The 23,663-nt window shown below is 43.8% G+C and overlaps 1 protein-coding gene across 1 annotated transcript; it reads right to left on the bottom strand.

Moving 5' to 3' along the window:
* Positions 1-319: 319 nt before the first annotated feature.
* LOC530538 (PRAME family member 27) lies at positions 320-4,142 on the bottom strand. The gene is made up of 4 exons (XM_024976571.2): positions 3,724-4,142; positions 3,057-3,137; positions 2,564-3,019; positions 320-893 (listed from the first exon to the last, which is right to left on the bottom strand). The coding sequence occupies exons 1-4, from the start codon at positions 4,089-4,091 to the stop codon at positions 320-322; spliced, it is 1,479 nt and encodes a 492-aa protein (XP_024832339.2). The 5' UTR covers positions 4,092-4,142.
* Positions 4,143-23,663: the final 19,521 nt, after the last annotated feature.

Below are 23,663 nucleotides of genomic sequence, written 5' to 3'. Positions count from 1 at the left end.
GTCTCTTTATTTCTGATTATTTCTTTACAATCATCTACCCAGGGATAGCTCCAACATGTGGGTCACAAGCTTGAATCCACCTTCAGAAGTTTAGGTTTATAATTCTTACTCTGTAGGACACATGTACACAAATTCCATTACTGCTCAGCATCAGCTATTCCCTCTGCAGTCCTGCACCCCTGCAGGATCACTTTCCCTTTTTACATTCACACTGAGCAAATGTCTGAAACCATGGGTCTCTTTTCCCTTCACAAAGTACCAGTAATATAGATTTCAGTTTCCAAATGCTCAGAAGAAAGCTTCTGATCGATGCACCCAACTAGGCAGAGGTGTTACTGCCATATGTGATGGGCTCAGGATGATCGAATGTGTCCTCTCCACAGTGAGGACAGGGGCTGGAACTAATCCAGATGGTCCTGGGACGTCCCAAGTCCTTCAGAATCTCAAGCAGTTCAGCTCGACACTGAGCAAGTCTCCCCATTTGGAGGATTCCCAGAGAGCTGAAACTCTCCTGAGGGACAGGGTACAGTTCTTGACATAAACTGGGCAGCGCCGAGGTGTGTCGAAGCATCTTATCCATGATGGCCATGGAGAGGAAGTTTCCACGTATGCTAAAGAAATTAAGCTGGAAACAGTGGCTCAGGGCAGGCAGGATGGCCTCAAGTTGCGAATCCATGATCCCACACTGATCTAAGTACAGTTCCTGGAGGGTGGCTGCAACTTTCTCCAGCAGACCTGGAAGGAGCTCAGGACTAGAGTAGGTCAGGGTGACACCACTCAGATCCAGGCCCTTTAGCTGACTGATATTCGGACACTGGGAAAGATGGATCAAGTCTGAATTCGTAAGGAGGCAGTGAGTTATTCCAAGGGTGTCCAAGGGGTTTGTCAGGCACCTGGGGAGAAGTAGAATTATAATGTCTTAAAAACTGGGGTGGAAGGTGACCTCAAGGTGAGAGACAAGAAATTTGCTAAAGGCCAAGGGTGGTCTGTCCGTCTGATAATGATCATTACCCAGAATTCCCAGTCTCATTTAAGCCTGAGTCCTTTAACCTTCACAGTATGTCTGGATCAAGTTCACAGAACCTGGAAAACTCTCTTTCCTCATCTATGTAGTAGAGTAAAACACATTCCGCTTCCTTATGAGTATGAATGAAGATCATAGAATGGACTAGAACAAGCTCACAGCAGAGCCCGACATCTTGTCTCAATCAACAATGGGCATCACTGAATGTTAATAGTAAGAGACATACTTAAAATGCTTCCTACTCAGACTTCCTTCCACCCATGCCTGGGCCCCAGGCATACCCAGAAGCCAGGTGAGGTTTCTGGGTGACATGCATAGAGGACCAGTCTGGGCAAGGCCTCACAACATCCCATGAAGATGGCACTTTGCAGGGTCTCACTTACATCCCTGCATTAGCTGCAAGCCATCTACCAGCTTTTATGATCCCTTTGGCTCCTATTCTACTACTATCACCTCCAGAATCATGCATTTCCCATATATCAATTATCTTATCTGGAGCAAAAAGCCTTTTACAGACAGGGAATTTGAGACAGGCTTGTTGTGATCACAAAAGTGTTAAGCACAGAGCTTTGGTTTAGAAATGTTCAAACATGGAGTTTTCCCTCTTTAATTTCCCCTTCTCTTACCTATTTTCAAGTCATCTAAATTAAGATATCCCTTCTTAAGGAAGAAATCATATACCCAACCACTAGATCCTAAAGCTTAGTCTATAGAGCTACCTACAAGGTGTCCCTTTCCAGAGCCTCTATCCAGCTTGAACACCTACCTTGATTTGGGTGGTTATGTGATACCACAGTTCAGAACAGAACAGCAAAGGAGATAGTATGCTTGACATTCTAGAGGGTTTTGGGTTTTTGTTTTTTTTGACCAATAAATAAAGTGTTGCTTTTTTTTTTAATAGTCTGTGCATGGCCTGCGTTCTTGACCCTTTAGCACCTTCTCCCAGTCAGTGCACCTGAGGCTTCTGTGGCAGGGGTTTGTCATTCCCCTCCTAGGGTGCCTGAACTCTTTCCCCAGGGGCTAGGCACAAAATATCAAGTAGGAGCTTTTGCTCCTTGCTTCTAAACTTTGCCAGCCACTGTGCCTCAACCTCTGCATGTCCCCCTACCCCGACCTTTCTTCTGATGTAGATAAAGAAATACTGCAAGCCTATATCTTATAGCCCTCCTGTAATTTGGAGGGCTATGAAAATTTTGAGGAGAAGGGGGTGACAGAGGTTGAAATGGTTGGATGGCATCATCAACCTAATGGACATGAGTTTGAGCAAACTCCAGGAGATAGTGAAGGACAGGGAAGCATGGTGTGCTGCAGTCCATGGGGTCACAAAGAGTTGTACATGACTGAACGACTGAACAACAGCACGAAAATTCTAGGGAAATTCTCCTTTGATACCCTATCCTGTTTTCCCTGCCCTGGCCCCTGGGCTCTAAGAGTGCAAGCTTCCCCAACTCAGATACCAGGGAAACCGAGTTCTGTGCCTGGAGGGGAGGGGGGTGGTGAGTTGTGTTCACTGTTACCTGGCCAGTGGTGCACACTCACCTGAGCATCTGGTCCAGGCATCCTTCCAGGAAGAAGGCAGATTCCAGAAAGAGATCCTGGAGGTAGTGCAGCCTGAGGAACTGAGAAGTAATTTGGACAACATGCTGCTCCTCCTGATCTTCAAGTGTGGATATGTCTGTGTGAGAGAGAAGGAGTCTCTGCATATTGCTCATCTGGCCCAGGAGAGGAGCAAACACAGCCAGGCTGGACAGCCGCCAGGTACAATGTACTCGCACCTCCTCAACACAGTCCAGCTGCACCATACTCAGGATCTTCATAATATTGTCTCTGGGCATTGACTCTATCTTTAGTTTCTTACAGCACAGGTGTATGGAAGCTTTCCTCTCCTCCACCCATCTCATGAGGTAGGTGAGGAATCCATCCATGGTCCTTCCATTGATGTGAAGTTCTATGAACACCTCCAAGGGACCCAAAGTCTGATGTGTCCTTGGGCCTCTTCTTAGCCACTGGTTCTTCTAATGAGCTTGAGGACACCTGGACACTGGATCCAGACCACATTCTCCAGAAGTCCTGGCCAGTATTTCTTAAATCCAGCACTTGCAGTTTGCACCTCCTGTGGGGGGAAGAGTAGATTGGTAGAGATGGTTTCAAGATCCACCAAAATAAAACCACAGCCTCAGAATTTAGGCGATACTCAGACATCCCACCTGAGCTTTTACTTCACATTCTCGACATTTCCCTCTTCTTCCCTCTCTGCCTCAGTTTCCTGCATCTCCTCTTCCCCTTCCATCTTTCCTTTTATCCACTTCTACACCTTCCTTAAGCATCACCAGAAGGAGGCAGCAGAGAAGGCAATGGCACCCCACTCCAGTACTCTTGCTTGGAAAATCCCATGGATGGAGGAGCCTGGTGGGCTTCTGTCTATGGGGTCGCACAGAGTCAGACACGACTGAAGCAACTTAGTAGCAGCAGCAGCAGAAGGAGGCAGAAAGTGTACTTTCAGGTTCCCTTGCATCTTAGGCACTCCTACACTTCCTGAAAACATTTCCCAGAGTGTGTTCAGCAATGGCTAAGTCTCTGTACTTCCTCATTGGCATCATCAGAAGCCTCTGGTCTATCCCTTGGCCATTCACACTCTGACCTCAGCTGTCTCTTCAAAGACTCCCCTGACTCTACCAGTCTACTTCAATCAGACTCACCTGGGTTGATCCTTCTGGGAAAGCAGGACATCAAGTCCATCCAGCATTGCTTGTAAGGTTCCCAGGTGAGGCATCTCCATCAGTCCCCCCAGAGGCAGGCGGACAAAGGGCCAAGCTTGCACCATGGCCTTCAGTGTCTCTCTGCAACTCCCATAGAAGGCTTCCATGAAGAGTGGGGGGAAGAGCTCGATGGGCAGATACTCCAGAGCAGAAATGGCCAAGGCCTCATCCCTCAGCAGGCTCAACACCGCTTGGTCCAGGAGTCTGGGTGGATTCCAGATACTCATTCTGACTCTGCTCAAAAAGAATCCTGTGGAAACTTGCAGGGAAGAAGGCAAGCATGAGCACCCTTTCACTGGTATTCCCATTCTTCAGAGGAACCAACTCATAGCCATATCCACTGCTCCCATGGGGCTGGAAAACTCAGGGATCAAACATTGGTGTCCAGCATTACAGGCAGATTCTTTACCATCTGAGCCACGAAGGAAGCCCAGAAGACCCCCAGTTTACCAGAATTTTACTCTAGTTTTCATGGGTGAAAATCCATAATGCTGCTTCTACAGGGACCAGAGCAAGAATTTCATAAGTACTAAGGAGGAAGAAGCCCAAACACTTGCCCATCAATTTCCATTCACTGCTTTGCTTTATTATGATGAACTGGGAAGTGGATACCCCAAGCCTGAAGGCTGACCCTAATTATTTTGGTGAAAACTTTAACACTTTCTTAGGGTCCTGCTGCTGCTGCTGCTGCTGCTAAGTCGCTTCAGTCATGTCTGACTTTGGGTGACCCCATAGACGGCAGCCCTGGAGAGGGCAATGGCACCCCACGCCAGCACTCTTGCCTGGAAAATCCCATGGACGGAGGAGCCTGGTGGGCTGCAGTCCATGGGGTTGCGAAGAGTCGGACACGACTGAGTGACTTCACTTTCACGCATCGGAGAAGGAAATGGCAACCCACTCCAGTGTTCTTGCCTGGAGAATCCCAGGGATGGGGGAGCCTGGTGGGCTGCTATCTATGGGGTTGCAGAGAGTCAGACATGACTGAAGCGACTTAGCAGCAGCATAGACGGCAACACAGACGGTCTTCCCAACACAGGGATTGAACCCTCATCTCATTATGTCTCCTGCATTGGCAGGCAGGTTCTTTACCACTAACAAGGTGCAGCAGATGGGGATCCATCTGCCAATACAGAGACATGGGTTCGATCCCTAGTCCAAGAAAATTCCACATGCTGCAGAGCAACTGAGTCAGTGTGCCATAACTACCAAGCCCACATGCTGCAGTTACTGAAGCCCATGCATCTACAGCCTATGCTCTGAAATAAGAGAAGCCAATGCACTGAAAAGCTTGTGCGCTGCAATCAAGAGTAACCCTTGCTAGGTGCAACCAGAGAAAACCCGAGCAAATGAAGCTAATGGAGACATAGCAACGCCAAAAAACAAAAACAAAAACAAAAACATGGATAAAGACTAACTAAAAAAATCTCTCCCTGCCATCCTGAGCTATATGACACAATTCAAGACCACTGACCATAGATAAGGTAAGAGAGTCCTTAACTAAGGTCAGTAACTTACCAACTCTGATGTGGTTGTCAGGATGGGCTCAGTCCTAAGACTGGATGAGATCCCAGATAGTAATTCCAGAAGGCAAAGTTTCTGCATCTTTTCTTTGGTGCCTGAGACTTTTAAAGGCCTTTTTAATAACATCTTCCCCCTTGCCCAACTACAAACAGCCAACCAGAAAGTGGTGCCTGATTAGATTCCAGACTGTCCATCAGATTAATCCTGATTGGGTTTTTGCCTATAACCAGTTGAATTGATTGAATCCAATATCATTCAGGAGAGTTTAAATGAGGGGAGGAGAGCCACAGACTCAACCATTGATTCACTCCAGGAACATTGATTGAGTTTTACTATTAGGGTGTGTTATAGCCAAGGGTGTGAGACAAGGAAGAAATTGTTTCCAGATATTGGATGGGAAATTAGAAAACATCAGTTTGGGAGGGTATTTGGTCAAAATAATAAAAATGTTCCAGAATTAAAACAGCTTCAAATAGATATTAAGAAGAGGTGGCAAGAATACAGAGAAGAACTATACAAAAAAGATCTTCATGACCCAGATAACTACAATGGTGCGATCACTCACCTAGGGCCAGACATCCTGGAATGCGAAGTCAAGTAGGCCTTAGGAAGCATCACTATGAACAAAGCTAGAGGAGGTGATGGAATTCCAGTTGAACTATTTCAAATCATAAAAGATGATGCTGTGAAAGTGCTGCACTCAACATGCCAGCAAATTTGGAAAACTCAGCAGTGGCCACAGGATGGGAAAAGGTCAGTTTCCATTCCAATCCCAAAGAAAGGCAATGCCAAAGAATGTTCAAACTACTGCACAATTGCACTCATCTCACATGCTAGCAAAGTAATCCTCAAAATTCTCCAAGCCAGGTTTCAACAGTATGTGAACTGTGAACTTCCAGATGTTCAAGCTGGATTTAGAAAAGGCAGAGGAAGCACAGATCAGATTGCCAACATCCACTGGATCATCAAAAAAACAAGAGTTCCAAAAAACATCTGCTTCTGCTTTATCGACTATGCCAAAGCCTTTGACTGTGTGGATCACAACAAACTGGAAAATTCTTAAAGAGATGGGAATACCAGACCACCTGTCCTGCCTCCTGAGAAATTTGTATGGCAGTCAAGAAGCAACAGTTAGAACTGGACATGGAACAACAGACTAGTTCCAAATTGGGAAAGGAGTACATCAAGGCTGTATATTATCACCCTGCTTATTTAACTTACATGCAGAGTACATCACGTGAAATGCAGAGCTGGATGAAGCACAAGCTGGAATCAAGATTGCCGGGAGAAATATCAATAACCTCAGATATGCAGATGACACCATTCTTATGGCAGAAAGCGAAGAAACACTAAAAAGCCTCTTGATGAAAGTGAAAGAGGAGAGTGAAAAAGCTGGCTTAAAACTCAACATTCAGAAAACTAAGATCATGGCATCCAGTCCCATCACTTCATGGCAAATAGATGGGGAAATAATGGAAACATTGAGAGACTATTTTTGGGGGCTTCAAAATCACTGCAGATGGTGACTGCATCATGAAATTAAAAGATGATTGCTTCTTGGAAGAAAGGCCATGACCAGCCTAGACAGCATATCAAAAAGGAGAGACATTGCTTTGCCAACAAAGGTCTGTCTAGTCAAAGCTATGGTTTTTCCTAGTCATGTATGGATGTGAGAGTTGGACTATGAATAAAACTGAGCACTGAAGAATTAATGCTTTTTAACTGTGGTGTTGGAGAAGACTCTTGAGAGTCCCTTGGACTGCAAGGAGATCCAATCAGTCAATCTTAAAGGAAATCATCCCTGAATATTCATTGGAAGGACTGATGCTGAAGCTGAAACTTCAGAATTTTAGCTACCTGATTCGAAGAACTGACTCATTGGAAAATACCCTGATGCTGGGAAAGATTGAAGACAGGAGAGGAAGGGGACAACAGAGGATGACATGATTGGATGGCATCACCGACTCAATGGACATGAGTTTGAATAGGTTCCAGGAGTTGGTGATGGATAGGGAAGCCCAGCGTGCTGCAGTCCATGGGGTCGCAAAGAGATGGACATGACTGAGCGACTGAACTGAACTGAATCATTCCCAAAGAAAGCATCATAAACTTATCTATATCAAGTTGTCACTTAGGTGTGGTATCAGAAACACAGCAGATCATGAGGCTATTCAGGGAGCAAGAGTAATGCAACTGGTGATGTGCTTGGTTAAGTGGTGATATGCAGGGTTAAGTCATGGTAGCATTTGCCTATAAAGCCATCTGGTCCTGGACTTCTGTTTTTTGGACGCTTTAAAGCCACAGTTTCAATTATAGTACTTATGATTTGGCTGTTTATATTTTCCATTTCTATCTTTGTGTAGTCTTGGATGGTTGTACCTTTCTAAGAATTTGTCCATTTCTTCTAGGTTGTCCATTTTATTGGCTTATAGTTGCTTTCAGGAGTCTCTTAATTCTGTCCATTTCTGTGGTGTCAGTTGTAACTTCTACTTTATCATTTCTAATTTCATAGATTTGAGTCCTATTGGCTTTTTTCTTGATGAATCTGGCTAAATAAAGGTTTATCAGTTTTTCAAAAAATCAGCTTTTAGTTTCATTGATCTCTTTTATTGTTTTCTTCATCTCCGTTTCGTTTATTTGTGATCTGATATGATCTTTATCTGATTTTTACTTCTACTAACTTTGGGGTTTGCTTGTTCTTCTCTTTCTAGTTGCTTCAAGTTTAAGGTAAGGTTGTTTATTTGACATTTGTCTTGTTTCCTCAGGTTAGGTTGTGTTGCTATAAATGTGTCTCTTAGAACTACTCTTGCTACATTGCATTGCTTTAGATCATTGTGATTTAAAGGTCATTGTCTCTAGGTTTTTTTTAAGTATCCTCTCTGATTTTTTTGGTGATCAATTGGTTGTTTTGTAATGTATTGTTTAGTCTCTACGTGTTTGTGCTTCTTTTTTTTTTTTTTCCATTTTCCCCTGTATTTGATTTCTAATATCATTGCAATATGATCTTAAAAGATGCTTAATATGATTTCAATTTTCTTCAGTTAACCAAGGCTTGATTTGTGCCCAAAGATGTTATCTATCCTGAAGAATGTTCCATATGAACTTGAGAAGAAACTGTATTCTGTTGCTTTTGGAGGGAATGTTCCACAAATTTCAAGTTCGTCTTGTCTAATGTGCCATTTAAGGCATGTGTTTCCTTATTGATTTTCTCCCTGGATGATCTGTCCATTGTTATCTGTCCGCTGTTAAAGTTCCCACTATTATTGTATTGCTGTTTATATCCTCTTTTATGGCTCTTAGTCTTTGCCTTATATATTGAGGTACTCCCATTTTTGGTGCATATATATTTGCAATTGTTATACCTTCTTCTTAGGTTGATCGCTTATCATTATGTAGTGTCCTTCCTTGTTCTTGTAACAGTCTTTATTCTCTGATGTGAGTATCATTACTGTGGCTTAAAAAAAGCCTGTTGCATAGTCTAATTCTATCCCCTTACTTTCTAGTCTGTATTTGTCCCTAGGTCTGAAGTGGATCTCTTGTAGACAGCATATATATGGGCCCTGTTTTTGTATTCATTCAGCCAATCTATGTCTTTTGATTGGAGAATTGAATCCATTTATATGTAAAGTAATTATTGGTATGTGTGTTCCTATTAACAATTTTTTAATTGTTTTTGATTTGTTTTTGTTGGATTTTTTTCTTCCCTTCCTCTTCTGTTTTCTGCTCTTGTGATTTGATTTGCTGCCTATCTTTAGTGTTGTGTTTGGATTGCTTTTTCTTTTTTTGTTTGTGTATCTTTTGTAGCTTTTTAGTTTGCAGGTCTCATGAGATTCTGAAGTCTATATATACAAGTTTGTTTTAAGTTATTGGTCCATTGCTTCTCGGCCTTTTGGCTAAGATCAAGTGTAAGTTACTGGTCCCTTTCTCACCTAGAGGAGTTCCTTTAGCATTTGTTTTGAACAGCTGGTTTGGTGCTGCTGAATTCTTTCAGCTTTTGCTTCAATGTAAAGCTTTTGGTTTCTCCATGAAATCTGTATGAAAGTCTTGATTAGAGCATTCTTGGTTGCAGGTTTTTCCCTTTCATCACTTGAAACATATGCCACTCCCTTCTGACCTGCAGAGTTTCTGCTAAAAATCAGCTGATAACCTTATGGTGATTCCTTTGTGTGCTGTTTGTTGCTTTTAATATCTTTTCTTTGTCTTTAATTTTTTTTTCAGTTTTACTAATATATGTTGCCACATTCTTCCTTGGTTTCCTACTGTATGGGACTCTGTGATTCCTGGACTTTAGTGAGTATTTCACTTCTCATGTTAGTGAAGTTTTCAGTTATAATCTCTTCAAATACTTTCTCAGGAACTTTCTCTTTTCCTTCCTCTACTGGGACCCCAATAATGCGAATGTTGGTCCATTTAATTAAGTCCCAGAGGTCAACATTGTCTTTGTCCTCTTTTCCTTTTATTCTTTTTTCTTTATTCTCTTCTGTGGCAGTGATTTCCACCTTTCTGTCTTCTAGCTTACTTATTCATACTTCTGCCTAAGTTACTCTTAGGTAACAGACTTCTTCTAGTGTATTTTTTCATTTCACTTATTACATTGTTATCTCAGTGTGTGCTTTAAATCTTTTAGCTCCTTGTTAAACATTTCTTGTTTCTTCTTGATCTATGCCTCCATTCTTTTTCTGAGATTTTGGGTCATCTTTACAATCATTACTGTACATTCTTTTTCAAGTTGACTATTGCCAACAAAGGTTCGTCTAGTCAAGGCTATGGTTTTTCCTGTGGTCATGTATGGATGTGAGAATTGGACTGTGAAGAAGGCTGAGCACCGAAGAATTGATGCTTTTGAACTGTGGTATTGGAGAAGACTCTTGAGAGTCCCTTGGACTGCAAGGAGATCCAACCAGTCCATTCTGAAGGAGATCAGCCCTGGGATTTCTTTGGAAGGAATGATGCTGAAGCTGAAACTCCAGTACTTTGGCCACCTCATTCGAAGAGTTGACTCATTGGAAAAGACTCTGATGCTGGGAGGGATTGGGGGCAAGAGGAGAAGGGGATGACAGAGGATGAGATGGCTGGATGGCATCACTGACTTGTTGGACGTGAGTCTGAGTGAACTCCGGGAGTTGGTGATGGACAGGGAGGCCTGGCGTGCTGTGATTCATGAGGTTGAAAAGAGTCGGACACGACTGAGTGACTGATCTGATCTCCTCTTCATTTAGTTCCTCTTGTGAGTTTTATTTTGTAACTTCATTTGCAGTATATTTCTCTGTTGTTTCATTTTGTTTAACTTTCTGTGTTCATGGTCTCCTTTCTGAAAACTGTGGGATTGTAGTTCCTCTTGCTTATGGTGTCTGCCTCTTCAAGGGTGAGGTTGGTCCAGGGACTTCTGCAGGGAGGTGGGGGAGGACTGATTCTTGCCCTCTGGTAGGTGAAGTTGGATCTCTTTCCTCTGATGTGAAGGACCATGTGAAGGACCATGTTTTGAGGTAGCTGTGAGCTCATGTCTTTAGGCTGCTTGTTTGCTGATGGGTGGGGCTGTGTTCCCATCTTTCTGGTTGTTTGGCTTGAGGTATTCCAGCTCTCCTTGTTGTTCAGTCACTAAGTCCTGTCTGACTCTTTGAGATCACATGGACTGCAGTATGCCAGGTTTCTCTGTCCTTCACTATATCCCAGAGTTTGCTCAAACACATGTCCATTGAATCTGGGATGCCATCCAACCATCTCATCCTCTGTTACCCGCTTCTCCTGTCCTCAATCTTTCCCAGCATAGGTGTCTTTTCCAATGAGCTGGCTCTTCACATGAGGTGGCCAAAGTATTGAATCTTGAGCTTCCACATCAGTCCCTCCAATGAATATTAAGAGTTGATTTCCTTTAGGATTGACTGGTTTGATCTCCTTGCTGTCCAAGGGACTCTCTAGTCTTCTCCAGCACCACAGTTTGAAAGCATCAATTCTTTGGTGCTCAGCCTTCCTTATGGTTCAACTCTCACATCTGTACATGACTACTGAAAAAACCATGGCTTTGAATAGACACTAGACAGACCTTTGTTGACAAAGTGATGTCTCTGCTTTTTAATATGCTGTCTCAATCTGTTATAGCTTTTCTTCCAAGGAGCAAGTGTGTTTTAATTTCATGGCTGCAGTCATCGACTTCAGTGATTTTGGAGCCCAAGAAAAGAAAATTTGTCACTGTTTTTACTTTTTCACCATCTATTTGCCATGAAGTAATGGAATCAGATGCCATGATGTTAGTTTTTTGAATGCTGAATTTTAAGCCAGCTTTTTCACTCTCTTCTTTTACCTTCATCAAGAGGCTCTTTAGTTGTTCTTCACATTCTGCCATTAGGGTGGTATTATTTGCATATCTGAAGTTGTTGATATTTCTCCTGGCAATCATGACTCCAGCTTGTGATTCATCCAGCCTGGCATTTTGCATGATGTACTCTGCATATAAGTTAAATAAGCAGGGCCCTCTTATACAGTCTTGACATACTCCTTTCCAAATTTTGAGCCAGTCCATTGTTACAGTCTATTGGGTGGGGCCAAGGCTTGGGGCCAAAATGGGGACCTCTGGGAGAGCTCATGCCAACTGATACTCTCTGGGTCCTCCGCTGCCTGTGTTCTTGTCCCCACAGTGAGCTACTGACAACCTGTACTCACCCAGCAGATCTCCAAGTGCCCTAGTTAGGTCTACCCTGATTCTTATGGAGGTATTACTATGTGCTGTGTCACAGTTCTTGTGAGTTCTTATGTGCATCCCCCAAGAGAGGAGAATCAGTTTCTCCAAGCCCTGTTGTGCTCCTGCACTCAGGTGCCACTGGCACTCAAAGCCAAATGTTCTGCCAGTAAGAACTCTTGATTCTTGTCCCTCATATTGTCTTGGAGGGCTTTTTTTTTTTTTTTTTTTTAATGTGGCAATGTCACTGTGTAGACTGTGTGGGTTTAATATTTTTTCGTGCAAAAGCTGTTTTTAGTATGTATATCTGCCTCCTCTTTCCTCTGTGTATGAAGGCCATTATCCTATTGAAAAGAAGTGTGACTGAGGTCATGGTGACCTGAGCCTGCACTGGATATTAAGCAGAACTGCCCCCTTGCTCTGGGGTTGTCACTGCCCTGTCAGGGGCAGAGTTTGCTCTCTAGTTGTTTGAGTTCACTTCAGTTCAGTTCAGTTCAGTCACTCAGTCGGGTCTGACTCTTTGCAACCCCATGAATCGCAGCACACCAGGCCTCCCTGTCCATCACCATCTCCCGGAGTTCACTCAAACTCACGTCCATCAAGTCAGTGATGCCATCCAGCCATCTCATCCTCTGTCGTCCCCTTCTCCTCCTGCCCCCAATCCCTCCCAGCATCAGAGTCTTTTCCAATGAGTTAACTCTTCGCATGAGGTGGCCAAAGTACTGGAGTTTCAGCTTTAGCATCATTCCTTCCAAAGAAAGCCCAGGGCTGATCTCCTTTAGAATTGACTGGTTGGATCTCCTTGCAGTCCAAGGGACTCTCAAGAGTCTTCTCCAACACCACAGTTCAAAAGCATCAATTCTTCGGTGCTCAGCTTTCTTCAAAGTCCAACTCTCGCATCCATACATGACTACTGGAAAAACCATAGCCTTGACTAGATGGACCTTTGTTGACAAAGCAATGTCTCTGCTTTTCAATATGCTATCTAGTTTGGTCATAACTTTTCTTCCAAGGAGTAAGCGTCTTTTAATTTCATGGCTGTAATCACCATCTGCTGTGATTTTGGAGCCCCCCAAAATAAAGTCTGACACTGTTTCCACTGTTTCCCCCGTCTATTTCCCATGAAGTGATGTTTGAGTAGAGACCCTCAGATCTTCTTCTGAGCTGTGTTTGTGATCTGCTGTGTGAGTTAGGTGTGACTGGAGCACTCCCACTGAGAGGGAAGCCACCACGTCTTCCTCCTCTGGAGCTGTTTACCTGTGAGTGTACTCTGCTGCATCACTTTTCATCCATTGGCTAACTCAGAAATTACACTGCTATTGGAACAGCTTTCAGCCCCACCTTAATTAGGGGAATGCTGGCAACTGGTCCTGGTGTATCTCAGGTGTTGTTTTCACCAAGCCACCTGCTTAAAGTCAGGTCCCAGAACTTCAGGAATCATTCACCTGAATCATCCCCCTACTGTGGGAGCTAAGGTGGCAGCTGTGATTCTGTCCTGGGCCAATCCCAATGGGTATGTGCCGAAAGCCTACAGCTGCTAAAGCTAGACCTGTCTCAGCTACAGGAGTGCTCATTCATTCTGATGTTCCACAGGCACTGAGTTTACAAAGCTGGCAACTGGGGTGTAAATCCATGAATAACATCACAAGGAGAGGTTTCAGCTCTTCTTCCTTTGTTGCACAACTCCTGGGGCTCAGCTGTGGCTTCAGCCCCACCTCTCTGTGTCGTCCTCCCACCGGTGTCTGCTGCAGAGGCTGATGGAGCAGTTGTCCACGTGTACTTCCCAGGTGGGCAGGGGCACACCTACAGCAGACATGCCCTCAGGCTGGGGCAGGAAGCACTGCGGCGTGGACCGTCAGTGTACATCTCACTCTGTCCTGCCTGCCACAGATGTGCTTCTGCACTATCCTCTGAGCCTCCGAGGCTCCCCTCCTGTCCTAGCTGGTCTCCCAACCATCGAGGGGTCTTTCCCAGGTGTGGGACCCTCTCCTCTCCTTCCACTCCTTCATCCCATGGATGTAGGTCCCATTCTGTTTTCTCTTTTCTTTTATCTTTCTTTCATCCTACCTGCTTGCCAGGGTATCTTTCTAGTTCTTTTAAGTTCTCAAGGTATTCTACTAGTGTTCAACAGGTGCTCTGTGAGAACTGTTTTATTTGCAGATGTATTCTTGATGTACTTGTGGGGAGAGGTGTGCTCCATATCCCCTTATTCTGCCACTTTGATTCCACATCGAAAGGTTTTAGAGGCCTTTTAATTTGGTTAATGGCTGCTACTTCTGCTAAGTCACTTCAGTCGTGTCCGACTCTGTGTGACCCCATAGACGGCAGCCCACCAGGCTCCCCTGTCCCTGGGATTCTCCAAGCAAGAACACTGGAGTGGGTTGCCATTTCCTTCTCCAATGCATGAAAGTGAAAAGTGAAAGTGAAGTCACTCAGTTGTGTCCAACTCTTAGCGACCCCATGGACCGCAGCCTACCAGGCTCCTCCGTCCATGGGATTTTCCAGGCAAGAGTACTGGAGTGGGGTGCCATTGCCTTCTCCGTGGTTAATGGCTAGCCTATTATTATTTGTCTCACTTGACTGTTTCCCCACTTTCTCTTATTTTCTTTTTCTTTTTTTATTAGAATTACTTCACTGTGGTTTATTAAATAATAGTCACTCCCAATGAACAAACAGGATTTATTAGGCATTTAATTTTCATACAGTTTTCAAGGACAGTGCTGGTGAAACCCCAACAGCCTAGGAGGCAGTTCCTGAGATCTAAAATCTACTCTGCACTTCTCCTTGGATTACTACACAACCTCTGGTAACAGCCTGAATGGTTTTCAAATATGTTCCAAAAGCATCTTTACAGGCTCCCAGAAATAGTTAGTTCCTTTACCTATCAGTTATCATCCAGAGTCTACTATGACCTCAAAAGACAGGGACCTCCTCTCCTCCTGCTATCTTCCCATTTACTCACTGGTAGAAAATAAACCATTGAAAACCAAAAATAAAGAAAAAATCAAGAAAAACTTCCTTTTAAAACTCATGTCATTTTATATAATAGTTGTAGTCAGTTATGAGAGAAAGGAGATAGAGGACAAAGAAAAAAGACAAAGCCACCAACCATACAATGACACTCAAGTAAGAGGAGCATAAAAATGACATAGGTAATGGCAGAATCTTTGCAATAGCTGGTAGCATTAAAAGCATGGTCACTGGAGATATTTGAAATTTACATTTCACCCTGAAGATCAGAGTCTGGATCAATTCTCTTTGATCTACAGATCAAATTCTCTTGTCAATTCTCTTATCTGCCCCTGCATCCACCCTCAAAGGACCTAGCTTCAAAGCCTTACTGAATGAAAACAAAATCAAGTGCCCTCTGGCACTTCTTCTAGTGTTCAGACTCCTGCCAAACCAAGCTTGTGTATGTGTGTGTGTGTGTGTGTGTGTGTGTGTTAGTCACTCAATCATGTCTAACTCTTTGCGACCCATGAACTATAGCCCACCAAACTTCTCTATCCATGGAATTCTCCAGGCAAGAATAATGGAGTGAGTTGCCATTCCCTTCTCCAGGGGATCTTCCCAACCCAGGGATTAAACTCTGGGTTCAATAGGAAAACAACCCTTCGGTAGGAAACATGTTCAGTAGTTCAAAGAGCATTTGGGGAAAGAAGAGTTGACTATCAACCATCTCTGACTAGCCCTTAGGCCTAAAAAAATTGCTTTGGACAAGATTTCCTCATATTTCCAAATAGCAAAACTGCCAAGAAACAAGGCGGATAAGAAAATTATGTGGTAGATAAGATTGGAAACAATTTCATAACATAAAACAACATTAATTAAAAATTTTTTTTTCAATTTTAATTGTTTAAAACAATGATATTGCTCCTCCCTGGTAGTTCCTTATTTTGCTTATTATAGTTTTACAATTTATTTCATACTGCAATAACAACCAGAGAAGGCAATGGCAAGCCACTCCAGTACTTTTGCCTGGAAAATCCCATGGACAGAGGAGCCTGGTAGGCTGCAGTCCATGGGGTCGCTAAGAGTCGAGCACGATTGAGAGACTTCACTTTCACTTTTCACTTTCACGAATTGGAGAAGGAAATGGCAAGCCACTCCAGTGTTCTTGCCTGGAGAATCCCAGGGACAGAGGAGCCTAGTGGGCTTCGGTCTATGGGGTCGCACAGAGTCGGACACGACTGAAGCGACTTAGCAGCAGCAGCAACAGCACAATAACAACAAAATGCTATGCTTTTAGTGGTTCTGATTCTCATTAACTCATCTTCATTGGGCAAAAAGTAAACTACACAACAATCTAAATGGCAATTCTTATCAGTGTTTAATCTTAATTTGACTCAAGGAAATTCAAATTCCATTAGAAATGGAAATGATTCCACCACTTGCTATTAGTATTATTTTTAACAAACTATCATAAATTGTATACAAGCTAAAAAATGCATACTGTGAGAAAATCCTGCTCAAATTTGTACTCTCCACCTCCCGGGTCACAAAAGACAGTGTGGAGACTGGAGACATTTTTATCTCTGTCCATTTGAATAAAAGCAGGCATGTTATGAGTGGGAAAGCATATGAAGTCAGATTGCCTTTGTGTCCACATGGAGTCAGGTCCTTCAACTTCAGGTGCCATCCCAAATCCCCGTGGACCCATAAGCCACACTGGAGGTCAGGTACGTCCCAATGCTTTTAGGAATTTCCACTTCTTACTCTTCTTCTTCAGCAATGATGTCTTTGGGTTCTAAATAAAGAAACCCTGGTCAAGCTGGGTCACATCAATATCCAAGCCAAACCAAGAAAAAAGCAGCCGCTTCTTCCTGAGTTGACGCGCTGAAGTGAGGCCAAGGCAGCCCCCCTCTGAGAGCCGGTCCGGTCCCCACTTACGTCCTACTTGAAGGGGAGGCCCAGGCCGAGGCCCCGACGACAGGAGCTGAAGCGCTGCTCGCCCTGAGCCGCCCATCGGGGCCACCGGACACCGACTCCCCGGCGACCAAGTGGAGGTGGCGGCGGCCCTACCCTGGCGCCAAGCAGAGCCGGTCCATCCACAGCGGCCTCCACTGCCACCTGAGCCAGCCTCTCAGTGCCCGTCGCCTCCTTGCCAACTCCATGGCAGACCAGCTGGAGCGGAACAACTTCTGCAGGCCACCTTTCCCCTCCTCTTATTTTCTGATTAAATTCATCATTGAGACTCAGGGAACGCCTAGGAGGCTAAATGTTTTCTACAAATAAGAGGCAAAAGGAGAACATGGGGGTATCTGCCCAGGGAAGGACCTATAGGTTCCTGCATAGTTACACTTTGATGTATAATTTACTGTTCAAATGTATTGAGCACAGTGCTATTTCTTCCCTATTCACTTTATGTTATTGGTAGACAACTAATGTTGAATTTCCTCAAATTAGCATTGCAGTAGGAAATAACATTTGGGTATAGGTGACTCAGACGTTAAAGAACCACCTGTAATGTGGGAGACCTGGGTTGAATCCCTGGGTTGTGAAGATCCCCTGGAGAAGGGAATGGCTACCACTCCAGTATTCTGGCCTGGAGAATTCCATGGACAGAGGAGCCTCAGGGGCTACAGTCCACGGGGTCACAAAGAGTGGGACACAACTCTTTTGTAAACTGATGTTAATTATTTTTATGCACCCAAGTTAGATGCATTTAGTTTCACACCAGGCTTTTTGTTCAGTTGTGGAAATCACAGAACGATAGAGACAGAATCCCTGCCTTTTGTGGGACCATCTCTAACAGGAAAATTTGACATAAAAGAAAAAATTGTAATGCATTCTCTTATTTTTGAACCTTTTATTTTGTGTTGGAGTATAGCCAATTAACAAATGTGATAGTTTCAGGTGACCAGGGAAGGGACTCAGCCATATATATACATGATCCATTCTTCCCTAAACCTGTGAAAGAGTCAATTTCTAGGCAGGTTGATAAGAAGACAGGGGTCCCTAAGGAGGAAAAAGGGGTCTGGGGTTCTCAAGGAGGAGGAAAGGACAAATGGTTTTTTTTTTTTTTTTCTTTTCTCTCTCTCTACATTCCTTAGTCTTAGTCACATAAAATATTGTTTTTCTTTAAGCCCAGAACTGATGATTAGACAACAAACAACTCAGTTTAAACTCTGAACTAGGAATTATATAACAACAATGTATCCTGCTTGAGGACAGTTTCTTCTTCCTGAAAACCTTCTGAGGAATCCTGATATCTTAAAATGTATATTATGGGAGTGGGTCTGGTAGGACCTTTCTATTGTTAAGGTCTAATCCTGTTATCCTAAAATGTATGTTGTGGGAGTGGGTCTAGTAAAGTTTTTACAATCTTGAGACATTCTTTTGATTTATTCTAATAAATGATTTAAAAAGTATATAACTCCCTTGCTAACACTAGCCAGGGGGCACTCTCCGCCCACTTCTGATGTCTATGTCAGAAACCTTCTCTGTCCCTTTTCTCTGTAAAAAAACTTCTGTCACACTAGAGCCCTGAGTGATCAAGCCTGGTCCCTGGTCCTGAAGCTAAATCTTCTTCGGAGATCACGAATCCATCGTTAATTGTAAGTTATCTTGGGGGCTCATCTTGGGGGCTCATCTGGAATCTTCAAGACAAGTAAGAACACTCAGAGCACTAGCCTCTCTGCTTTCTCAGTATACATGTTTTCTGCTTTACTTTACTAACTCTTCAGTGTAGTTGTGTGAATGAATGACACGCCCTGCATGAAGCAAGTGATGAGTCCCGCTCTGTGGTTTTGTGGTGCCTCATAATGACTGAAGGCAGCCCCCCAAAAGGGAGCCTTATCAGGGGTTTATACCAACCTGCCAATGCCAAGAGACACCCAAGGTCCTGTGAGGGGAGCAACCAGAAATGGGCAAATCGTGTGGGCCAAACTCCTTTCTTGGTCGGTTTTTCCTGGTCTCTGACCATTTCATGATTGCTTGGGAAATTAGAACTACTAACCTAATCTGTTGGATCATAGACTTTCAATGGACTTGTGATTCATGCTGTTACTATGTACTTTTACTTAGACTCCAAGCGTGGTAGTCACAGGAACCCAGACTTGCTAGGAGCATGTTTAGGAACTAAGTGGAAATAGTGAGTCCTTGTTGTAGCTGTGCCTCCAAACTATATGGATGGAAGTGCTGCTAGTGAGCATGAGGTTTGTAAGAACATAGGTCAGGAATCCCAGTTTGGGAGTACAGTGGGCTTCTTCCTTTGGTAGTACTAGATCTTAGCAGACTAGATAAAGCTCTCCAGTGGCTTACTGATGTGGCATTGATTCATCACTTCTACTGCAATGAGGATTGTACTCAGGAATGTGAACGGGCACACATAAGACAGATGCTTCCCCTAGTAGTACTATCTTGGGAAACATTCCGGGAAACTACTATGTCAAGTCACAGAAAGGCGGTGGTGGTATGGAACTAGAAATCAATTTGGGATGCCATCAGGTCTATCCCTGGTGCATCTCCACCCCGCCTTGGTGGTAGAACCAGGAGGGACAAGTAAGGCGCCTGCATTGGTAAGGGACAAACTAAGTCTGGCCAGGGAAGGGGAGCTTGGGTGGAAAGTCTGTCTACACTCCCATCTAGAGCAGGGAGGGACACCTCCGATGGAAGGAAACAAAGGTACTGGTCATCATTTTTTTATCTCTTACAGACGGGAGCTACTTAAAGTTCCAGACTCATACCCTTGGATTGTGTCCTGAAAAACTGGGTTAAGTCTAACCCTCAGAGTTTAAAGACGACGCACCTGACTTTCTTTTGCAAAACTGCATGGCTACAGTATCTGTTGGAGGGCAGCAGGCAATGGTCGGTTGAAGGGTCTCTTAATTACAAGACTGTTGGTTTTTTAGAAGATAAGGGAAATGGATAGAAGTGCCATATGTGTTACTCTTTTTCTTTTTGTGAGATATGCCAGACTTATGTCTTAAGGCTATGATTTGAGTGTAAAGCCTTCAGCTCCCTCCTGTTCTCTTACTCTGCCTCTGCCTCTGCCTCTGTATCCGGGGCTCACAACTGAGCAGGCTGAGGGTCAAGGAATCCCTCCAGGAAGGGTTGCCTCAGTCTCGATAGAAGTTCAAACAACCCCAGTTCCAATGCAGCCTCAGACTACTTTGGTTTCAGTAGGAACTCAGACAGTCAAAGTAGAGGAGGCACAGACAACCAAAATAACGATGAGACAGAGGATGAGAAAGAGGATGAGGATGAGAAAAAGCAGGTTTCTCTAATCTATCCCTGGGAACATATGTGAAGGGTAGCTAGAGGGGCTGAGGAATAGCCACACAACTTACTGCCTCTTCAGGAGGCCCCCACTGGGGAAAATAACCAATCCTTAAAAATCCATAAGCCCTTTTCTTACCCAGAGGTACAATAGATAAAGAGAGATCTGGGAGACTATCTAGAGGATCCAGAAAAGTACATAGAAGCCTTTATGGGACTAACTTTACTTTATGAGCTTACTTGGAGAGATGTAATATATGTCTTGGGACAGATACTGACTCCTGACACAAAAGCTTGAGTTTTGGGAGAAGCTACCACTTTTGGAGATGAATGGCTTCAGCGTGAGTTAAGGGGACAGAGGGAACATGAAATAACCCTTGTTCCTACTGGGAGTCAAGCGGTTCCCATAGCAGAGTCAGATTGGGATTATCACAAAGAGAAAGGGATATGGGAGCAGACCCACTTCTTCAATTGCATAATTGAAGGGCTTAAGAGAGCTCGAACTAAGCCTCTAAATTATGCTAAGTTGGCTGACATAGAACAAAGAGAGAGGGAAGTTCCAGGCAGATTCCTAGAGGGACTTCCGGAAGGCCTTCAAAAGTTCACTAATAATTCTCCTGAGAGTGCAGAGAGAGAGACAGTCTTAAAAGATAAATTTCTCACTCATTAAGCTCCAGATATCAGCTGTAAGTTACAAAAACAGGTGTTTGGGTCAAATCAGTCTTTAGAAAAACTGTTGCAGCTGGCTCAGACAGTATATTACAGTAGAGAATATGAGGAGGAAAAATGACAACAGAAAAGAACCACTAGAGCCTGGGCCTCTGTGACGGCTGTGAAAACTGCTATGAATCAGCCTGAAGAGAAAAATGCCCAGAGGAACCCAGGTGAAAAGGGACAGGCTTGCTATTACTGTGGAAAGGAGGGGCATCTCAGGTGAAGTTGCTCTCAGGTGTCTAAGATGCCCCCAGCTCCCTGTCCTGTCTGTAAAGGACCACAGTGGAGGAGAGACTATCCCCAGAGGTGTCAGGCTCTCAATATGATCAGGGCTGAAGGCACCCGGGAATCCCCACACAACGTCCCATCCTAATAACACCTGAGGAGCCCCCTGGGTATTAATAACTGTGGGAGGCCGATCAGTCGGTTTTCTTTGGGGCACTGGGGCAAACTTGCTCTGTGCTCACTGAAACCCCTGGTCCACTTTCCTTTTGATCCACTACTATAATGGGACTGTCAGTTCAGTTCAGTTCAGTTCAGTCGCTCAGTCATGACCAACTCTTTGCGACCCCATGAATCGCAGATGCCAGGTTTCCCTGCCCATCACCAACTCCCAGATTTCACCCAAACTCATGTCCATCGAGTTGATGATGCCATCCAGCCATATTATCCTCCGTCGTCCCCTTCTTCTCCTGCCCCCAATCCCTCCAAGCATCAGGGTCTTTTCCAATGAGTCAACTCTTTGCATGAGGTGGCCAAAGTATTGGAGTTTCAGCTTCAGCATCAGTCCTTCCAATGAACACCAACGACTGATCTCCTTTAGGATGGACTCGTTAGATCTCCTTGCAGTTCAAGGACTCTCAAGAGTCTTCTCCAACACCACAGTTCAAAAGCATCAATTCTTCGGCACTCAGCTTTCTTCACAGTCCAACTCTCACATCCATACATGACCACAGGAAAAACCATAGCCTTGACTAGACAGACCTTTGTTGGCAAAGTAATGTCTCTGCTTTTCAATATGCTATCTAGGTTGATCATAACTTTCCTTCCAAGGAGTAAGCATCTTTTAATTTCATGGCTGCAGTCACCATCTGCAGTGATTTTGGAGCCCCCCGAAATAAAGTCTGACACTGTTTCCACTGTTTCCCCATCTATTGCCCATGAAGTGATGGGACCAGATGCCATGATCTTAGTTTTCTGACTATTGAGCTTTAAGCCAACTTTTTCACTCTCCTCTTTCACTTTCTTCAAGAGGCTCTTTAGTTCTTCTTCACTTTCTGCCATGAAAGTGGTATCATCTGTATATCTGAGGTTATTGATATTTCTCCCGGCAATCTTGATTCCAGCTTGTACTTCATCCAGCCCAAAGTTTCTCATGATGTACTCTGCATAAAAGTTAAATAAGCAGGGTGACAATATACAGCCTTGATGTACTCCTTTTCCTATTTGGAACCAGTCTGTTCTATGTCCACTTCTAACTGTTGTTTCCTGACCTGCATACATATTTCTCAAGAGGCAGGTCAGGTGGTCTGGTATTCCCATCTCTTTCAGAATTTTTCATAGATTTTGTGATTCACACAGTCAAAGGCTTTGGCATAGTCAATAAAGCAGAAATAGATATTTTTCTGGAACTCTCTTGGTTTTTCAATGATCCAGAGGATGTTGGCAATTTTATTTCTGGTTCCTCTGCCTTTTTTGAAACCAGCTTGAACATCTGGAAGTTCATGGTTCACGTATTGCTGAAGCCTGGCTTGGAGAATTTTGAGCATTACTTTACTAGCGTGTGAGATGAGTGCAATTGTGCGGTCGTTTGAGCATTCTTTGGCATTGCCTTTCTTTGGGATTGGAATAAAAACTGACCTTTTCCAGCCCTGTGGCCACTGCTGAGCTTTCCAAATTTGCTCACATATTGAGTGCAGCATCCTCTTAGAATTTGAAATAGCTCAACTGGAATTCCATCACCTCCGTTAGCTTTGTTCGTAGTGATACTTCCTAAGGCCCACTTGACTTCGCATTCCAGGATGCCTGACTCTAGGTGAGTGATCACACCATTGTGATTATCTGGGTCATGAAGATCTTTTTGTACAGTTTTTCTGTGTATTCTTGCCACCTCTTCTTAATATCTTCTGCTTCTGTTAGGTTCATACCATTTCTGTCCTTTATCGAGCCCATCTTTGCATGAAATGTTCCCTTGGTATCTCTAATTTTCTTGAAGAGATCTCTGGCCTTTCCTATTCTATTATTTTCCTTTATTTCTTTGCACTGATCACTGAGGAAGGCTTTCTTATCTCTCCTTGCTATTCTTTGGAACTCTGCATTCAGATGCTTATACCTTTCCTTTTCTCCTCTGCTTTTTGCTTCTCTTCTTTTCACAGCTATTTGTAAGGCCTCCACAGACAGCCATTTTGCTTTTTTGTATTTCTTATTCTTGGGGATGGTCTTGATCCCTGTTTCCTGTACAATGTCATGAACCTCTGTCCATAGTTCATCAGGCAGTCTGTCTATCAGATCTAGTCCCTTAAATCTATTTCTCACTTACACTGTATAATCGTAAGGGATTTGATTTAGGTAATACCTGAATGGTCTAGTGGTTTTCGCTACTTTCTTCAATTTAAGTCTAAATCTGGCACTAAGGTGTTCATGATCTGAGGCACAGTCAGCTCCAGGTCTTGTTTTTGCTGACTATTTAGAACTTCTCCATCTTTGGCTGCAAAGAATATAATCAGTCTGATTCCGGTGTTGGCCATCT

The sequence above is a fragment of the Bos taurus genome, chromosome 16 (assembly GCF_002263795.3).
Source record: "Bos taurus isolate L1 Dominette 01449 registration number 42190680 breed Hereford chromosome 16, ARS-UCD2.0, whole genome shotgun sequence".
Taxonomy (NCBI): Eukaryota; Metazoa; Chordata; class Mammalia; order Artiodactyla; family Bovidae; genus Bos; species Bos taurus.
This window is presented reverse-complemented; position numbering and strand designations above follow the sequence as displayed.